The sequence below is a fragment of the Hippoglossus stenolepis genome, chromosome 17 (genome assembly GCF_022539355.2).
Source record: "Hippoglossus stenolepis isolate QCI-W04-F060 chromosome 17, HSTE1.2, whole genome shotgun sequence".
NCBI lineage: Eukaryota > Metazoa > Chordata > Actinopteri > Pleuronectiformes > Pleuronectidae > Hippoglossus > Hippoglossus stenolepis.
Window position 1 is genome coordinate 9159370 of NC_061499.1, and position 17718 is coordinate 9177087.

Genomic DNA, 17718 nt, shown 5'->3' on the forward strand with positions numbered 1-17718 from the left:
GGAAGTGGTGGTATATATACCACGCGTGACGTCACGAGAGCGGGCCAACTGTCGTCGAGGACGGTGGCAAAAACGTCACGCCAAGGGGCGTTACCCTCCGAACTGTGCGCATGATGATGAAATCTTGTAAAACGTGTTATCAAAGACATCAAAGACTCACACACACAAACACACAATCACACACAACCACACACACACATTCACATATACTACCACAAACCACACACACACATATATATATATACACACAAACACACCCACATATATACACAATCACACACACATACAGATATACACAATCACACACGTACAGACACACACACACACACAGGCATACATACATATACACACACAACCACACACACACACACACACCCACAGAGTTGTGTCTCCATGACTTTACATTGACATATTCATGTCCAGGAGACTTGCCCAACACCAACCTTACCCTTCAGCTAAACTTAATCTAAACATAACCCTGACCTAAGGTTAATCTTTACCCTTTTCTCCCTGGATACCAAATGCTAATAGCTCAACTACATCCACAAAATACAGTACAGTCTCGACTTTCGGACCCTTAAACCAACCCCAACCTCACCCCTAACCTAAACTTAACGTAAATTCAACCTTACCCTTAACCTTAACTTAATCTAACCCTATCCAAATTTGAGGTGATTGATTGTTTGATTTTGTGGACTTGCTTTTTGTCCCCAATCTGACACACACACACACACACACACACTCCTAAACGGTCAGTCCTGGGGATGTCAGGGGCTGGTCATGCCTTAGTTAGGACATTTTACTGCAGCACCACACGTGACATTCCTCATTTGATATGCATGTAAGTTAATTCAGGGAAATCACACACACACACACACTCTTTCTCTTCAGAAATGTGGTATCCAGCCTTGAGGAACCTTATCAGCATCAATCAAAGTGAGACAGAGCCTCGTTAGTTACCAGATTTGTTTTAGCCTTTAAAGGCTGTTGATCAAATCTATATATCTCACAAATGCCACTGCAATGAAACCTGCTGATGGAAGACTGGGCCTTGTAAAGTGACAGACTCACAATTGCTCATGAATATGTGGTTAACAACAGCGTGACGGTTGTGAAAAGAGGAATAGATTTTGGAATTTGACAATAATGCAAAAATGAAATGAAAACTTGCTGCGTTGTCACTTCACCTGTAAATTAGACTTGTTTTTTAGTCATGCAGGGTTCAACAAATCATTTCTATGTTTGTGTGGAGATGCAAATCAAAATAATCGGGCCTGTCCACCTTGAAATGAACATAAGTTAATTATCTGTAAAGACGGACAGATCATGTGTCACATGTTTTTTTCTCTCTCCTGAAGCCTGACACCACAGATACTTTCTCAGACTGCTTTCCAAAGGTCCAGTCATGGATAGATTGACAGATTTATTAATCCTAAAAATGGGAAATTGCTGCGTTGTATCTTTGTGGAGTACATGCAGCACAACAAAAATCCATCAACATCTGCAGAGAGTAGTGTTGTCGGTGAAAGTTGCGACAGATTCTGCCCTTGACTCGACTTGTCAGGAAAAACTCCCATTAGCAGAAAAAATATATATGTATATATATATATATATATACACACACACACACACACGTCATATTTTTGTTTTTCGTTAAATTACTTAAGTAGCTTCATATACATTTTTATTGTCATGTCTTTATTTTATTGTCTGCAATTTTACTTTTGTGATATCTAATGTGCTAGGGTTTTTGTATTGTCAAGGTGCGACAATGTGGTTTGTACACTACTGGGAAAAACTAAATATTTGGGTTTTTTTGGGTTTCAGATTTGTGTCTTTAAAACAATGACATTTCTGATTGCATAAATGACGAGTTAACCTGTGTACATCCTGTGGTCACTGAGGATTTCTTCAGCTTGCAATATAAATAGTGACAGAGGCCTAACTCAGCTTCTCATATGCATTAATATTGTAAAAGCAAGATTCCACATGTACAGTAAGAAGAAACAAAAAAGACACAAACACCACACTTGATTTTAATGTTTTAATTCCACTCACATGAAAGCCAAATAAAGTACTCTTGAGTGTAAGTTGCAAATTCTGAATCTGGCATCCCATCATTATTTTTAAAACCAAGATCTTTAATTAGAAGAAACTGGCACTACTTTGTGACTTATGGTCACATCGTAGCTTTCTACCAAGTTATATTTTATAATCAATTTAGATTTAGAATTGTTTTAGTTGGTCATTTCACAATGTTATTTCAAGGAAGGAAAATGTTACTGTATAACCACCTGGTTTAAGCTAAATCCTAAGCAAAACCTGCCAGTTTCAAAGCACACCTAACCCTCACACCATACTACTGAGAACCACATACATTCCAGGAGTCAAATCAAGGGAATAAAATACACAAAATAAAGGAAAATACAAAAACACCTGAATAGAAAAGAGTAGAAAGCCACATATAAGCACATGGCCAAAGTATCTTATGCACTGCTGAAAAGATAAAATATCAAAAGTTACAGTATTGAGCCATTTTATCAAGTTGTTCACTTTGTCTTAGGCTTTCTATACCTTGTCATGATGTATGGAAAAAAAAAAGGAAATGCAGGAAAATTATAGTCTGTGCATTTCACTGAGAGTGACATGATGTCCGCAACGTTGGAATGTAAATCCTCTCAATAAATATGCCAACTACAGTTTTCCCAAAGTGGCCATTCATTCAGAAAAAAAGGTCCCAACGCCCAAATGCACATAGAACCCACTGAGCCAGAACATGTACCATCCATAACAATCACTACCTGCTACACTGGACACAGACAGGCCCGGCTGAATACAAGCAATATGGTGATGGATCTTTACCAAGGTGAATCCCGCCAGAGAATGAGAACTCATTGGTGGTGAATTCAGACTGCTATGAACACTTTTACAGTCGGTACTTTTTCTACGCCCAAGTGTCACAAATATTGAAAATGTTCAGTTCAAGTAAAAACACACATTATCAAAATTACAGTTAGGTTTTATTTATTTTTTGATTGTGTTTTCCTGCGACAGCAGCAGTTTGCTACAGTAAATAAGGTTAAAGAGAGCGGCGCTGATTTTAAATCTAAAGGGGGGGGGTTTTCATTTGGACTGAACCACAGACAAACAAAATAAACATCCACTGACTCACATTGAGTAATGTCCCAAAAGAAACAAAACCAAAAAAAAAAAAACTACCAGATCTATTCCAATCTTTTCTCTGTGGAGGTGCTCATACAATTAACACACACTTTAATGTATGCACACACATACTGTACTTTACGCATCATGAGTGGAGTGTAACCATACATATCTGTGCATGTATGTGCAGACACAACCACACACACAACTTAGGCTGGTGAGAGGTAAAAAATGTGTTTTTGTTTGTTTTCTTTATTCTCTGTAGTTCAGTTCTCAGTGGACTGCTCCGTCTTCTCCCCCTGCTCTCCCTCACCCTCGGCTTCGCCCTCGCCCTCACCTTCGCCTTCTCCTTCTCCCTGGGCGTCCGACATCCACAGCTGCAATAAAGCAAAGGATATTAGGATTAGCACAAATTGGAACGGGAAAAAAAAGTATGTTCTCAGCTAGAACGAGGGATCTCCTGGTGTGTTTTCAAAAAATATTATTTATATTTGCGAGTAATGTGGTATTCAATCCACATCAGTTCAGAAATGAGGGGATAGTAGAAAGTGTAAGACAGCTGATGAGTAGGAAAATAAAACAGGCACGTACTGTCAGATTGTCACGGAGCAGCTGCATGATCAAGGTGCTGTCTTTGTAGGTTTCATTTTTGACTGTGTCCAGCTGGTTAACAGCCTGGTCAAAGGCCTAGAGGAGAAAACAAATGAACATGAAAGATTAGGTTGGTTCAACAAGTCAAAAAGTCAGGACTTATAAACCAATTAAACAAATATTACAATCAGCTCTAAATCGTAGCTTCATTTGTCAAATGTTACAGCTTTGTCACTCGCAAACTATATGTTCAGATCTCACAAGCACCTTTTAGCCAATACGGCCATTTTATGATTAATGTACAAACATTTAAAATTATTTATATTCCTGTCACAGTTTTGTTTAAATGCTCCTACATAAATACAACAAATGTTTATAGTAACCACGTTTTTTCCTCATTTTGATCCAAGTCGAAAAAGATACGTCACAACTCCAGGAAATGGGACCTTCCCAGGAGTATGTGAGGGCAGACAAAGAGCCATCAGTACTACCAAAAACATATTTTCAACCAGTTTCAAAAAAATTCTTCAGAGGACACAAAGTGGAGGTTAAAAACAAACAGACGAAAAGACAGTGGGAAATAAAACAAGTTCTTACGTCCTTGGCCAGCTTGCAGGCAGATTCTGGACATTTGGCAATCTCGTAGTAGAAGACGGAGAAGTTGAGAGCAAGGCCCAGGCGAATGGGATTTGTTGGTGGCATTTTTTCGTAGCTGATTTCCAAGGCCGCATTGTAGGCTTCTTTTGAGCTTTCGATAATGGCTACAAGTAGAAGACATGAAGCAAACATTTGAAATGGAAAACACGATATATTTCAATCACCCAGGCAAATATTTACACATTTTAAGGATGCAAAAGCAGAAATTTTACATCCTGCTGCCTGTTCAACTCCATTAAATGTGACATTCAAACTGCTCAAAATGTCTAGTGGAGGTGTTTTTATATCATCAAATAACTAATTAAAATGTTTTGCAATTGGACAAACATCAGTGGGTTAGAAAAATATCTGAGGTGTACTATGACTTTTTAGTTTGGTCTATTTCCCATTTTTTAAACAGGCAGGGTTTAAGACCTATTCTACAGTCAGCCACCAGGAGACGATCAAGACCAATGGCTTCACTTTGGGGGGGGGCCCCATCATGTCATCCATTTTCTATATAGTCTGTGGTGCAAACCAGTTGTTTGCGGTCCAGGCAAGACACGCAAGACTGAAGAATCAAAAGGTGACAAACAACCCAAAGGGATTATTGTGTATTTCCTATTGAGATAATGCTCTAAATCATATTTTCAGTGGTGCTGAAAAACAATAACTTGAAATTACAGGGGGAAAAAAGGTCGTCACCCAGGCGGTTCGGGATGCCACAGCCACTTGAAAAAGGAAACAAAACAAAAAAAACTAGTAGCCTGCACCATGGCTCCCCTTGTTGCCATGGCAACCCAGCCGCAGCCTCAACTGCATTTTAGCCGGCAGTTTTAGGTCAAGGACGGGGAGGTTGTCAATGCTCTGGCCACAGACAACACCTGAAGCAAGCCTCTCCTCATCTTAAAAAAGAGGCTTTAAATCAGCATTCAACAGATGTGTAACAGATCATTACCATAGAAACAAAGGGCCCAATCACACAGCAGCGCAGGAGATGGCACAGTTGAATTTTTTGTGTGTGAAGTGTCTTGCACACTGCTCAGGACCCCAGGGGAAACGATCCCCTTGGTTCTGCTGTCCTACTCAACTTCCTTGAGTGATTGCACCAAAGTCAGGTGGAGAGGCTACTTGCAGTGTGCGATGACTGCAGCCGGTTCAGGACACAGGCAGGTCTACATTACTCACCCGTCTTATCGGATGCCACCTCAGCCAGGTAGCGGTAGTAGTCTCCCTTCATCTTCAGGAAGAAAACTTTGCTGTCAGCCTCCACAGCTTTTGGGATCAGATGATTGTCGAGCAGATCCTGCAAATGACAATTGTGCAGCATTAGGGTTGAAACTAAACGACACCAGGGGCCTGTACGAAGAAGCAGAATTTGCTGGATAACTTCAGATTTTACTTTGGTTCTTCAGTCCTACGAAGCTAAGATTAAGTTTGGGATAGCAGCTTAAACCTGTCAATGACCAAACTGCTGATCACTGGAAAACCAGAGTCATCCATTTACAGAAACCTGACAGGGACAAGAAGAGTAAAGGCCACAGAAAAATGAGAAATAATACATCTCTTTGAATTGTTTTTCTGTTCCAGACTTTTCATGTGTTCATTTCATGTGTTTATCACAGTAAAAACACCAAATGTTTCTAATAATTAGTTCATCATCATACAAAAAACTAATACTAATAACCATAATAAAATTCCTCTGCTTAATTACATTGGATCTTTAGACTTACACTTTAAAATTCAAATCTTCTGTTTCATTTCTAGTTACTTGATCATCATTTAAGTGTCACATTGTTGAACATCACCTTTGTATATCGTTACCAGCTCGACCAGAAGATCAAAGCTTTTCGACTCAAATTTGTTTACGGTTCTCACGATGCCGCTCATAATTAACGACTCCGCCTCTGTCACATGAACAAGCTTGAAGCTGGAACTTGAGTCCACACCTAAGCCAAGGCCAAACACTTGCTTCCACTAGACTTAGATCACTATCTGGATCTGCACTAAATGGTACAAACTCGTAAATTTCTTCTAAACCCTGAACCATGTTTGGTGAAAATCACATTCAGAGAGTTTTGCATGAACCCGCTGACAAAGACATGGGTGAAAACATAACTGCCTTGGTTGAGGCAATAATAGTAACACTGGCTCAAACTGGTAGCAAGGTCGACTTGTCACAACACGTCCAACACTCTTTAAATCCAACTGAAATAAACTGTGGCCATCCCCTTTTTGTGGGTAAAACATAGACTTTTCTTTTTTCACATTGAACCCTTTTTTATCATCAAAAAGGTGGAAAAAGCCAGTATTACACCACAGGGAACCAGAGAGAGTAAAGAAACTGAGCAGCTAATGAGCGAACTAGCCTGCTTAGGATTGCTGCTGTTACTCGCTGTATCAAAATAAGATCTCGGTCTTATGTAGACAGATGAATGGAAAACTAGCAGGCAACACGGTGATGTAAAAAATATCTACTTCGAATTTCCCCCCTTTTGCTTGTATTCTTTCTTTTAACTAGAACACAAATGTACAGAGCAGAAGTTTGCTATTGCAGACCAAAAATGCCATTACTTGGAAGTCATTTCAAACTGTAATCACTTCTTTGTTCTATTGTGAAGCTGCTCCATGCAACTGGCCATGGGAATGTAGTTTTCTATGTGGATTTCCTAATTAAAACGTTTGCCATTTTAAAATCTAGTTAAGAAAATAATTTCAGGTCAGATTCTTCCAATTCTCATTAACAGGCATCTTCTCTACACCATCTGAACTTTTACTTTGTTGTGCCTTCAATTGTCTTCCCACCCCTCAACCTTGATTGAGGCAGTTACTCTCTTCCCTTCCCTTCAACCACCCCACTCCACTGTCTGTTTCTTACCAGGACTTCCTTGCAGGTAGTATTCAGCTCCTCCTCAATAACCCCCTTGTACTTTGTGACCTCAGGGTTTTTCCCTTCTTCAGTTTTCTGCTCAATGCTGGATATCACCCTCCAGGAGGACCTCTTAGCCCCCACCACGTTCTTGTAGGCAACAGAGAGCAGGTTGCGATCCTCACTCTCCAGCTCCTCATTCATCTCGGCAACCCCCTTCATGGCTGCCGCCATGTCTTCATATCGCTCGGTCTGCTCAGCCAACCTTGCTTTCCGTACCAGCTGTTCCTTGTCTTCCATGGTTCCTGTCTGGGGTGAGGAAGGAAGGACAGAGGAGAGGGAGATGGGAAGGACAAAACAAAGGGGACAGGAGGTGGATTAAGAAGACAGAAGAGAGACAGTGTTGGGGGAGGCCAGGAACAGGGAGAGAATGAAAGGAGAAACATGAAGGGGAAGGGATTTGATAATTTTACTTGAACGCAGAAGGAATACAGACAAGATTTATTTATCTTCAAAATACTACAGGTTTTTGTTTGACCGAATATCCAATATCCCCAACGTACTCAGATAGCGTTTGACACGGAAAAGCAGGAAATCCTCATATTGAACTTCTGAATCTCAAAAATAAAGCACTTGCAGATACATTAGATTTAATTATCATGTGACAAAAATCAGCAAATTTTCAAAGCTGAAACCAAATGATGTTTTTTGCATGAATGATCAGTTGCTCGTTTGATTACTTTTCTGTCAATGAATGACCTTATTACACCTCTTCATAAAAATCAAATGAGTGGACGTACACCTCAAGTGAAATACAGATGAGGCAAAACAGATCATGTGGTCAACTTGGTCTAGTTATACATTTCTGATGTACTGCTACATTATAAACCATTCAGACCCCTCAGGTCGCCTGGGACCATTTTGCTTTCTGTCTCCAGAGTCAAAACTAAACACGGCAAAGCAGCGTCCAGTTTTTATGCTCCCCACGTGGAACAAGTTCCCAGAGACCTGCAGGCCTGCTGCACCTTTTAGTTCTTTTAAATCAATGCTGCAGACCTTCCTGTTTGCCACGGCCTTTTATTAAAATCAACTAGTTACTCAATTCTTACACTGAATTGTTACTTTCACTCTTATTTGATATTGTTGTATTCTATAAAACGTTAAATGTATATTTAAATGCTTCATTTTTTGTATTGTCTAATTTCGCTTTAACAATTTGTCACGATGCCTTTTTATATTTGATGTAAAGCACTTTGAATTGTGCCACACAAATAAACTTGCCTTTCCGTGTTCCAATCAAACCCCTGCTGACTCCCAATTAGCTGCTTTTTACCAGGGATTGTATTTATTTCCTTTAATTTCTCTTTTGTGTTGTCTGATGTTGCTTTTGCAATCCATCATGACGCCTTTTTATATTTTATGTAAAGCACGACGAATTGTTGAAATGTGCTACACAAATAACCCTGCGGACCCCACCTCACTGTTTTTAATCCAGAAATCGTTAAATTTTATAATTCTCTATGTAACTTGTAATATTTTTTGATTGTATTGTTTGGTGTTGCTTTAACCAGTCATCATGATGCCTTTTATGTAAACTACAAATATGGCCTTTTTCCTCTTGTTCTGCTCCAGCCCCTGCTGATCCCCCCCCCCCTCCTCTCACTGCCTTTCATCCAGAGGTAGGCTCCTGTCTGTTCTATCATCTAGATCTCAGGATGCCTGCAGGACTGTTGCTGCTGCAGCGATGCAACAACACTAACAAACAAAAGAGTAGCAGTTCCTCGCTCGCTGCCTCCGGACCAACCCAGAGAAATCTCACAGTGACTCAGATTTGCCAGCGATGCAGACACCTGCGCCCTTCTGAGGAATGTCGGCCACCCAGTTTTACGCCTCACACACACACACACACACACACACACACACCTGCCCCACCGGCCGAGCTCCCACGGTGGACAGTCGGCCTGTGGTATTTCGCTTTAATTATTCGTACGGCTCCATGCGGGGAAATGTCTGAAAACGCCGCAGACGGGCCGACACGACCCGGTAACAGTGTCCCCGGATCGGTTCCTACTGTAACCGAAGCAGCCTCGCGTAGCTCCCTCCACAGTGAACGCCCTTTTTTTTTTTTTCCTCTTCCCGGAAAACAAGCCGTGGCTGCGGTTTACACGGGTTCTACACGTTCGGTGGTTAAAGAGGCCGCTTCGTTCACTGATTTAACCGAAGGTGCGTCTCCTAAACACGGCGAACGAATAACAATAGATGGGTTAAAGTGCAGCGGCGCTTCCCATCCAGCCGCCGCCGAACAATGACCGATCAGCGGAGCGTTGCTGGCTCCCACTCGCGGGCATTAACCTCGGTTTTTAAACAAAAAAGGCGACCCCAGGAGCACAAAGATGATTTTAGCGGTTCTCCGTCGAACCTACAACCGACCGTGAGCGGTATAATTACGGGGAACTAACCTGCGTTGGGTCGCTCCTTCACACGGTGACGCTCCTGGTTCCCTGCCGCACAGCTGATGCTCGCTCCCGCTTCATCCACGGGGTTTCCCTCCAATCAAAGACGCAGCAGCACGGTCGCACCGGGGCCGATGACGTCAAAGCCTTGTTGCCAGGGCGACCGAGTTTACGGCAAGAAAAATATATCAAGGCCAAGTAAAATCGATCCACGTTAAATGAAAGTTTTTTAAGATTTCCGAAATATATTTAACAAAACCCAAATTTGTACTCCTATTTTTATTTGGATGAAGTAATTTCTGAAAAAAGTTACGCCCACGTCTACCCGCAAAGACTCACGGGAGATGGGTGTGGTGAGAGGAAGTTGAGATTTTACCCCTTGAATGTGGTAAAATCGTTAAATTTTAGGATCCTTGTCATCAAAGGAAGAAACATCATTGGATTTATTTTATTTTTACATTTTTTTTATATCTCTAGTCTTGTATTTTAAGTTCTACTCTTGCACACTTACATCTGCTGCAGGCTATGTTAGTCTAATGCACAACTTTGTATAGCTTCAGTTATTAGGGCCCGAGCACTGAACGGTGGGAGGCCCTATTGTATTTCGAAGGATTTGTATTTCCCTTTTGGGGCTTTTTCGGGGCCTAGACATGCTCAAATTGTTACCAAAGTTTGCAGGGAATTCAAAACCCCAAAAAGTAATTGTATTCTGGAGTAATTTGAAATGGGCGTGGAAAAATGGCTCAACAGCGCCATCTAAGGAAAAGCCCCTCAGTTAGCTTTCACCGATCTTCACAAAAATCGTAGCCCAGGTGTATCATGACCAGACAAACAAAGGTGCAATTGGAAAAAAGGTGCAATTGGAAAAAAGCAACAGGAAGCCCGCCATTTTGACTTTAGTGCTCATATTGGCCATTTTCCACATTTTTACTTTGATGTACTTGTCCCAGGGCTTTCATCAGATCAACTTCATATGGAGATGCGTGTCATCACAACAAGATGGAGATGAAAACTACCTCAAAGATTGATTTTTCGTCACACGGTGTGACCGTGGCGTGGCGTCAAAGTTTGATTACACGCCATCAAAACATGAGGTTCTGTATCTCGGACATATGTGTAAACATTGAGGTGCGGCGAAGGATCATCCTTCGCCAAAGGAGACGATGTTGTCATAACTCCACTGTGCATTGTCCTATCACCGCCAAACTTCTGTCAAATGATCAGAGTCCAAGCCTGAACAGCTGTCAATAATTCCTGAGTGTCATAGCGCCACCTACTGATTAGCCATAAAACAGGAAGTACTTTGTAAATCCACTCTGCATTATCCAACCGGCTCCGAACTACTGACCTATGATCACAATCCTGACCTGAACACATCCATATATTAATATTAGTTCAGGGTCATAGCGCCACCTACTGATCAGTGTGAAAATTAAGTTGTTGTAACATTGTCCAATTGAAACAAAATTGCTCACGCTACATCAGAGCCCCTACTTGAACAGATCTATTAGTCTGTAGGTAATAATAGTGATGGCGCCACCTACTGGCAACAGGAAGTAAGCTTTGTTTCACAACTATCATTTGATTTACATAAAATGTTCATAGTGTGATGTGCAATTGATAGCGTGGACCGTAATGAGCAATTAGCAGGCATCGCTCGACGGACGCAGGAAGTGAAGCGTTTGTCCTTGCCGCAGTGCGCAAAACCCATGCAACGCGGAGACGTGCGCTTGGTCATTGATCGCTCTCTCCACTAACCGCAACAGGCTTCAAAATGCCTGTGCTCGGGCCCGTTAGTGCTACAACGTAGCCCTAGTTTATCTTTAAATCTGTATTTATATTTGGCTTCAATACTCTGCCACGGTTACTTGTGTCTTTCAATCACCTCCTACTTAAAATCTATTTATCTATCTATCTATCTATCTATCTAGGGGAAGTTGCATGGCTATTGTGTATAGAAAGATAATATTTAAATGAACGATAAAAATGAATGTCAATAAAAAATAATAAAAATAATAGTTATGTTTAACTTAGGTCTTAATGCAGATGTATTTGAATTCTGCAGACTGTGGGCGTAAACACTAGTGCACTGAAGAGAACAATATATCATGACCCATTTTTCTCCCACAAACACTGCATTATTAAATGTGCAATGATTTAATGCAAAATTTATCATGAAAAGTTCCAAAAGATTGAAGAGTAATCCAGTGAAAGTGCTGTTACAGGAGGTTTTGACTCATCACTAAGCCCTACAGTGGGTGACAGGTTATAGCCCACATGATACTCCTGATCCCATTGAGACGTGACATCACATTTTGACCCTAACCTTAAATCTGTCTCTTGTCTGCTTCACTGGGCTTTACAGTTAATCTGTACGTTTCTGCTTATGCTAAAGACCATTAGCCAACCGACTGGCTTGGCAGGCATGCGTCACCTTAAGTTCCCGTAAATTTATGTATATCTAGTTCTACGAGTTTATATAGAATAGATGGAATTACACATGAGTCACACCCCTTGACTTGTTATATAAAAGGAAAAAAAGGTTCAATATGAACTTCTTTGTGAGTGAAGAGTGCAGGTAAGTTTCTGGGGTCATCGAGTGGGCGGCCTCTCAAAAACTAGTGAGCTTGACCTATGACGGTGATGTAAGGCCTGGGTTCAAACAGAGATTCTGTAACACGAAGAGGACCTAGCAGATGTGTGTGTGTGTTTGTGTATGTTCGTATGAATGAATATGTCTTGTGTCATTCTCATTCACAAGGTTACAGATGGGAAGGAAGGGGGGAGGAAGGAGGTGGATCATGTGCGAGGATGCAGAAGAACAATGTGAGTTGTGACTCATTCAGCTGAGCCGCACAAACTGATCCTATTCCTCCTAAAATTATTTGTAATTGCATTAAGAAGATGAACAGTAATATGTGACCTTGCTTTAGTTCAGGTTCGTTTATTTTGTTGTCGTTTACTTCAAGTCCTATTTTCTGTGGGACACATTTTCCCTGTTCAGTTTACCATAGATATTTATTTCTTTAGTCACATTTGATCATACTGGTGAAAAGAGTAAAATCCCAGGGTTAGGCTGCTCAACATTGCAGCAATAAATAATTACAGTGTGTGTAAATGCTTATGTTGAGTCCATCATGTCGTCTTTACAGCTACACGTGAGCGTGTGCATGCATGATCATAGACAGACATATGACAGGCCCTTGTTGTCTATTGAATTCTTAAGCCTGTCTGGTGGAAAAAAACTGATATGCAGCCTGTAGGTTCAGGCCTTGAGGCTGTTTCCAGACAGCAGCAGCTGAAACAGACTAGGGTGGCAGCAGTAACTAGAATTGTACAAAACATGGAAGGCAAATTACATTTACAATTCAGAACTCCGTCACTGTGTCAATAGGATGTTTTGTTTTTTGATGTTTTGAATATTTTCTCAAATGATCAACTGACAAACAGATGTGTGAATGTCCAAGCAAAGAAAGTGTGGAAACTTATGGCCTTCTTGGTTTGGTGTGATCAGTGTGGTGTCACATCAGCTGCTAGCAAAGAATCATTTATTCACACAAGACTGTCACGGATTGTTAACACAGCTTCCTGGTGTCCTAATTTCTCCCTTTCAGCCAGTTAATCAGGCTCCTGAGGGGCAAAATGTAATACTGTGCATAAAAATATGATTATTCACACAGATACTTTGACATGGGAAAATTGTCTCCTCACCATATGCACATCCAACAAAACATCACATAAAACCATTAAAAGAAACACTTTCAAGAAAGGAGCAGGTATACAACAAAGTAAAATTTAATAAAATGCTATAATACATCATTGGAGCATGAATTAATTTTCCAAGTGTACAAATGTTGACAAGCTCCAGTGAAACTTTATTAACTCGTAATTCATGAAGCAGCTTGGAAATGAAAATTTCACATTTTTATGACCCGACATAAAGTTGTGATTACGTAGACGAAAGATTGCAGTACAACAGGCAAACAGCAGAGTGGGCGGACTGGTATCAGAAAAGAAAATCTCACTGCCTCCATTTTATTCAACACTCGATTAGCAATAAAAAAAGATTAGGTCACATTTGCGACAAACGAAAAATTAGAATTATATTACTTCTCATCCATTTCAGACATGTGCTTTGTAAGCACGCTGTTTACCTCATGTGGCATGCTGGCTATAAAGGTTTAATCACACACTCGATCTATTAAAGCTTCAGTTAAAGAGGTACAAGAGCTAGCAGCGAGAAATATTCCTATGTGCACCGCGCATCGTGGGCAGTGAGGAGTTTGTTCTGAGAAACTATGAGACTGAAGCGACGTTTTCATTCACCACTTGGATTAGAAAGTTTGTCAGTGACCCTGAAATGAAAACCAACATTTGTGTTTAGGCCCTGATGTGTTCAAACACAAGCAAAAATCAGGACTTGAAGGGGGGGGTGGGGTTGCGTCAAAGGCAATCCAGCCTGTTAAAGCAGAAATGAAGAGAACTGCTTCATGTTGTTTACATCGTGATCATCCATTGCTGTCAGACTGAGACAAGTGCAGAGTTGGTGCAGGGCCGTGAAAAACTCAGTTCGGTATCCAGGGTGAGCAATTATGCCTCCACTCCCTCTAACTCAGGGGGTAGAGGAGATTTTGGGTGCTTGCTCTCGAAGTGCTGCTTGAAGGTCTTTGGGTCGGGCATCTGGGACTGCAGAGGAGAATGATCCAACCGACAAAACTGTTATAACTAAGCACAAGTCTTGCATGAGGTTAAAAAAATTACTTCTGAGTGACTAGAGGCTTTTCTATTAAACAATTCTAAAAAGTGAACAAATGGCAGCAGAATTCATCAGTTAATCCAACTACTGGAATCATACCCACCCTGCACACAGCGCAGGTGAACACGAGTGCCGCTTTAGCCGCCGTCTTCTGATCATGACCCTTGGCCTTCTTCATCTCTGCCTGTTTCTTGGCATTTTTCTGCTGAGACTGAATCTTCTGATGCCCACGTGCCATGGCCGCAAAGCCTAGAGGAGGAGGACACAGGGCTTCATGTTTACTGATAAACACTCTTATCTTTTTATACACATCAACACCATGAACAAGTCTGTTAATAAAGAGCCTATTGACCGTTATTTTTGTTATCACAGAAAACAGTTGTATTACGCCAGATTACTGTGATAACAAAGGTAAAGTATGGTGAAAGAGACCGACAATTACAAATTATGGTTTAAGAGGCAGGAAATTTGAAGCTAGTTTCCTGTAGTTAGTTTTTGTAGTTAAATGGAAACAAAGACTCTGAAATGCAAACAAACAGCCAAGAACTCCCAGTCAGCCAGGGTCACAGTCAGAGCAAACAAGATAAAACTCCAGTCCTACCTCAACTTAAATGCATGTGTTGCAGGTGAAACACAAGCAGGCTCATAAACCCTCGACATGCATGAGGGTGGGGATTGTGCAATTCGTGACAGGCGTTGAGGATGAGGGAACAAAAACAACATTAGAAATGTTTAGTGCAGTGGCTGAACATGGATCTACTCCACGAAGCAGCTTTACAGAGTTATATGGACTTCGGATGTTGATGAAATTCGGCGTGATGATTTGGTCATTTGGGAAACCTGTGGCACCAAAATACCATGTATCTGGGAATCCACTACGTGAGATTTGGCCAATGGTTTTGGAACGCTCTCATGAAAATCAGGACTTCTAATTCACATCTAAACCGAACAAAAAGGCTCAAGGGAGAAATAGTGTTATTGATAATGTTTTAGCACGCCCAAAGTCCAAATGTATATTGAAGAAAGTATACTATCCTAAATGTGGGTGATAGTGGAGACACACGTTGTTTTACTGACAACATTTTTACAGAAATACTAGTTTCTCCCATCTAGAGCACAGATTTAAAATAAGATCCATTCATGATGAAGGGTTAAATGGATGAAAATTAAGGTTTGGGTTAAAGGTTAAAACTTCAATTACAATGGGAAACTACAAAAAACTAAACTTATTACTGCAACTGGAGCTTTGGGCCCCTTGAACTTGAGTATTAAATAAAAATGCAGCATCCACACTAATGCCCTTATTTAAGTTTGAGTTGAATTGAGCATATACTCGGACATCTGTTTAATTAATGAAGATGCCACACACTGATTAAACCTGAGGCAACCTGGGCCCCTGCAGGTCCACACACTTTGGGGCAGTTTCCCATCTTGCCCTGTTGGGGATCCAGCCCTCCTCACCAGCAGCTTCTATAAATAGCCAGCTGTTAGCATTGGTTAGCTTGTATCAGCCCCATATGTCACACAGCTGGTTCAAACACTTGTTCTATCAGTGCTGGTGCCCGAAGCATTCAATGTTATTAATAATTACAGAGATGTGAGTCTTCAGATGAAGGGTCAGGGAGCAAATACAGCAGAATTAGCACGTTAGCATTGACTGATTCTGCTCTCAGACGTCGTCTCCTCTCCGGTTTCTCGTGTACTGAACTGTTATGATACACCACATCTGGATCTTTACCATCCACCTGACGACGCCAGTTGGATTTGTCCTGAACTAATCCAGCTGTTAGCCGGAGCTCAGCCACCAGCGTCAACGAGCTCAAACAGGGTTAGCTCACATGCTAGCCCCAGCTCCCTGTGGCTAGCTCGTCGGCTAACCGGCTAGCTAACCTGATGAATACGACCTTCGGGCTGTGGCTGACGATAGCGACGCGTGGTAGCTTTTATATCTCATTTCAATATGTACGAAACCACAGCAAGTCTCACCTCTTCAGATGGGAGTGCGTGTCGTGAGCTGCGCGTCCACCTGGTGCCCACACAAATGTGACAGCTGCTGTGTTCAGAGGCTAGCCAATGCTAATGCTGCGTTTAACCACAGTCGTTACAACTCTGCTTCGTTATAGAATACACCGTTTCCTGCGTATAAACGAAACACACAATTCAATCGGCTTTTCAAACTCAACCAACCCAACAGTGGATGGAGGTTATATTTTAAGAGGTGGTGTGCCGAGCTCTGATTTGAGTGGATAACAACATAGCACAAATCACCTATTAGCATAACTGATATTGGCTTTTACGATTATAGGAGGAGTCAGTGAATGCACCAGTAAGTCGCCATGCTTGCGTATACACGACGGTGACAACGTTGCCCCCAGCCGGCAGAGTTTGGTTATTACATGTTATTACAATGTGGATGATACGTTGGTCCAAATTACAATATATTTTAGTTTATTTATTATGATGATCAACTCAACTTTATTCAGTTTTATTTGCTACTATACTGACACACTGCTGATGGTGTTTCATTATTAATGTCAGTATGAACACATTTGGTTTATCTGTGGAGAACTGCAGTAGTGTCCAATAGTTATTGATATATATTTTTGACCATGGTTATGTGTCTTTAAAAAGAGCATTAAGGAGCATTTGCACTTCTCTTTTTTTCCTCACAGCTGTAGATACTGTGATGCAAAATACCTGGATATGCTTTCAATTATCCACATAATTCACTATTCCTGTTTGTATGATATTTGATGATATGCAGTCAAAAATCTGCCAGGCTTAACCGGTGCATGCATTTTTTATATTGTGATCAATTCAATTCATAGAAAATCTTTGCATTCCAGATCAAGTTAGCTCATTACATTTTTTAGTTGTGCTCTTTATTTCTATTGTTTTAACCTTTTGCACCTCACAGATCCTCACGTTGCACCTCCCCTGTTGCACTTTTTCTTTGAATGAACATTTTCTAGCTGTCTGTATATAATGCATGCACAGCATCTCACCAAATGATAGAAAAGAAAATGTTTGCTCAGAGCTAACACTAGGTGGCAGGATGTGGAGGAGGACCCCTGTGTGCGCTGAGTGTTAAATCCTGATGTTAGTGTCTCAGTGCCACCAGCATCCACAATATGTCCACTGTCAAGATTCACAGTGTGACGATGACAAATGCAACACACAGGCACAAGCTGATACTGATATACACTATATTACTGATAAATGTTGAAATATAAAAACAATTTGTATTATAA

General features: G+C 41.0%; 2 protein-coding genes across 4 annotated transcripts; both read right to left on the reverse strand.

Moving 5' to 3' along the window:
- Positions 1-2030: 2030 nt before the first annotated feature.
- LOC118124969 (14-3-3 protein zeta) lies at positions 2031-9869 on the reverse strand. The gene is made up of 6 exons (XM_035183221.2): positions 9718-9869; positions 7268-7567; positions 5578-5695; positions 4351-4514; positions 3754-3849; positions 2031-3539 (listed from the first exon to the last, which is right to left on the reverse strand). Exons 2-6 carry the CDS (start codon positions 7556-7558, stop codon positions 3429-3431), a joined length of 780 nt encoding a protein of 259 aa, XP_035039112.1. The 5' UTR covers positions 7559-7567; positions 9718-9869; the 3' UTR covers positions 2031-3428.
- A 3621-nt stretch (positions 9870-13490) lies between these two features.
- On the reverse strand, positions 13491-16722 carry znf706 (zinc finger protein 706). 3 transcript variants are annotated; one of them, XM_035183229.2, is made up of 3 exons: positions 16454-16722; positions 14571-14737; positions 13491-14397 (listed from the first exon to the last, which is right to left on the reverse strand). In XM_035183229.2, exons 2-3 carry the CDS (start codon positions 14703-14705, stop codon positions 14302-14304), a joined length of 231 nt encoding a protein of 76 aa, XP_035039120.1. In that variant the 5' UTR covers positions 14706-14737; positions 16454-16722; the 3' UTR covers positions 13491-14301. The 3 variants fall into 3 exon arrangements, with proteins under 3 accessions (XP_035039120.1, XP_035039118.1, XP_035039119.1); XM_035183227.2 differs by having other exon boundaries at positions 14571-14716; positions 16454-16715; XM_035183228.2 differs by lacking the exon at positions 16454-16722 and adding an exon at positions 15069-15339 and having other exon boundaries at positions 14571-14716.
- Between the last annotated feature and the right edge of the window lie 996 nt (positions 16723-17718).

Coding starts and splice junctions, on each gene's coding strand:
- LOC118124969 (XM_035183221.2), bottom strand. CDS start 7,558: ATGGAAGACAAGGAACAGCTGGTACGGAAAGCAAGGTTGGCTGAGCAG. Junction 3,850..4,350: donor CCTGCAAGCTGGCCAAGGAC/GTAAGAACTTGT, acceptor TTTCTCCTCTAG/GCCTTTGACCAGGCTGTTAA. Junction 3,540..3,753: donor TGCTCCGTGACAATCTGACA/GTACGTGCCTGT, acceptor GCTTTATTGCAG/CTGTGGATGTCGGACGCCCA.
- znf706 (XM_035183229.2), bottom strand. CDS start 14,705: ATGGCACGTGGGCATCAGAAGATTCAGTCTCAGCAGAAAAATGCCAAG. Junction 14,398..14,570: donor TCACCTGCGCTGTGTGCAGG/GTGGGTATGATT, acceptor TCTCCTCTGCAG/TCCCAGATGCCCGACCCAAA.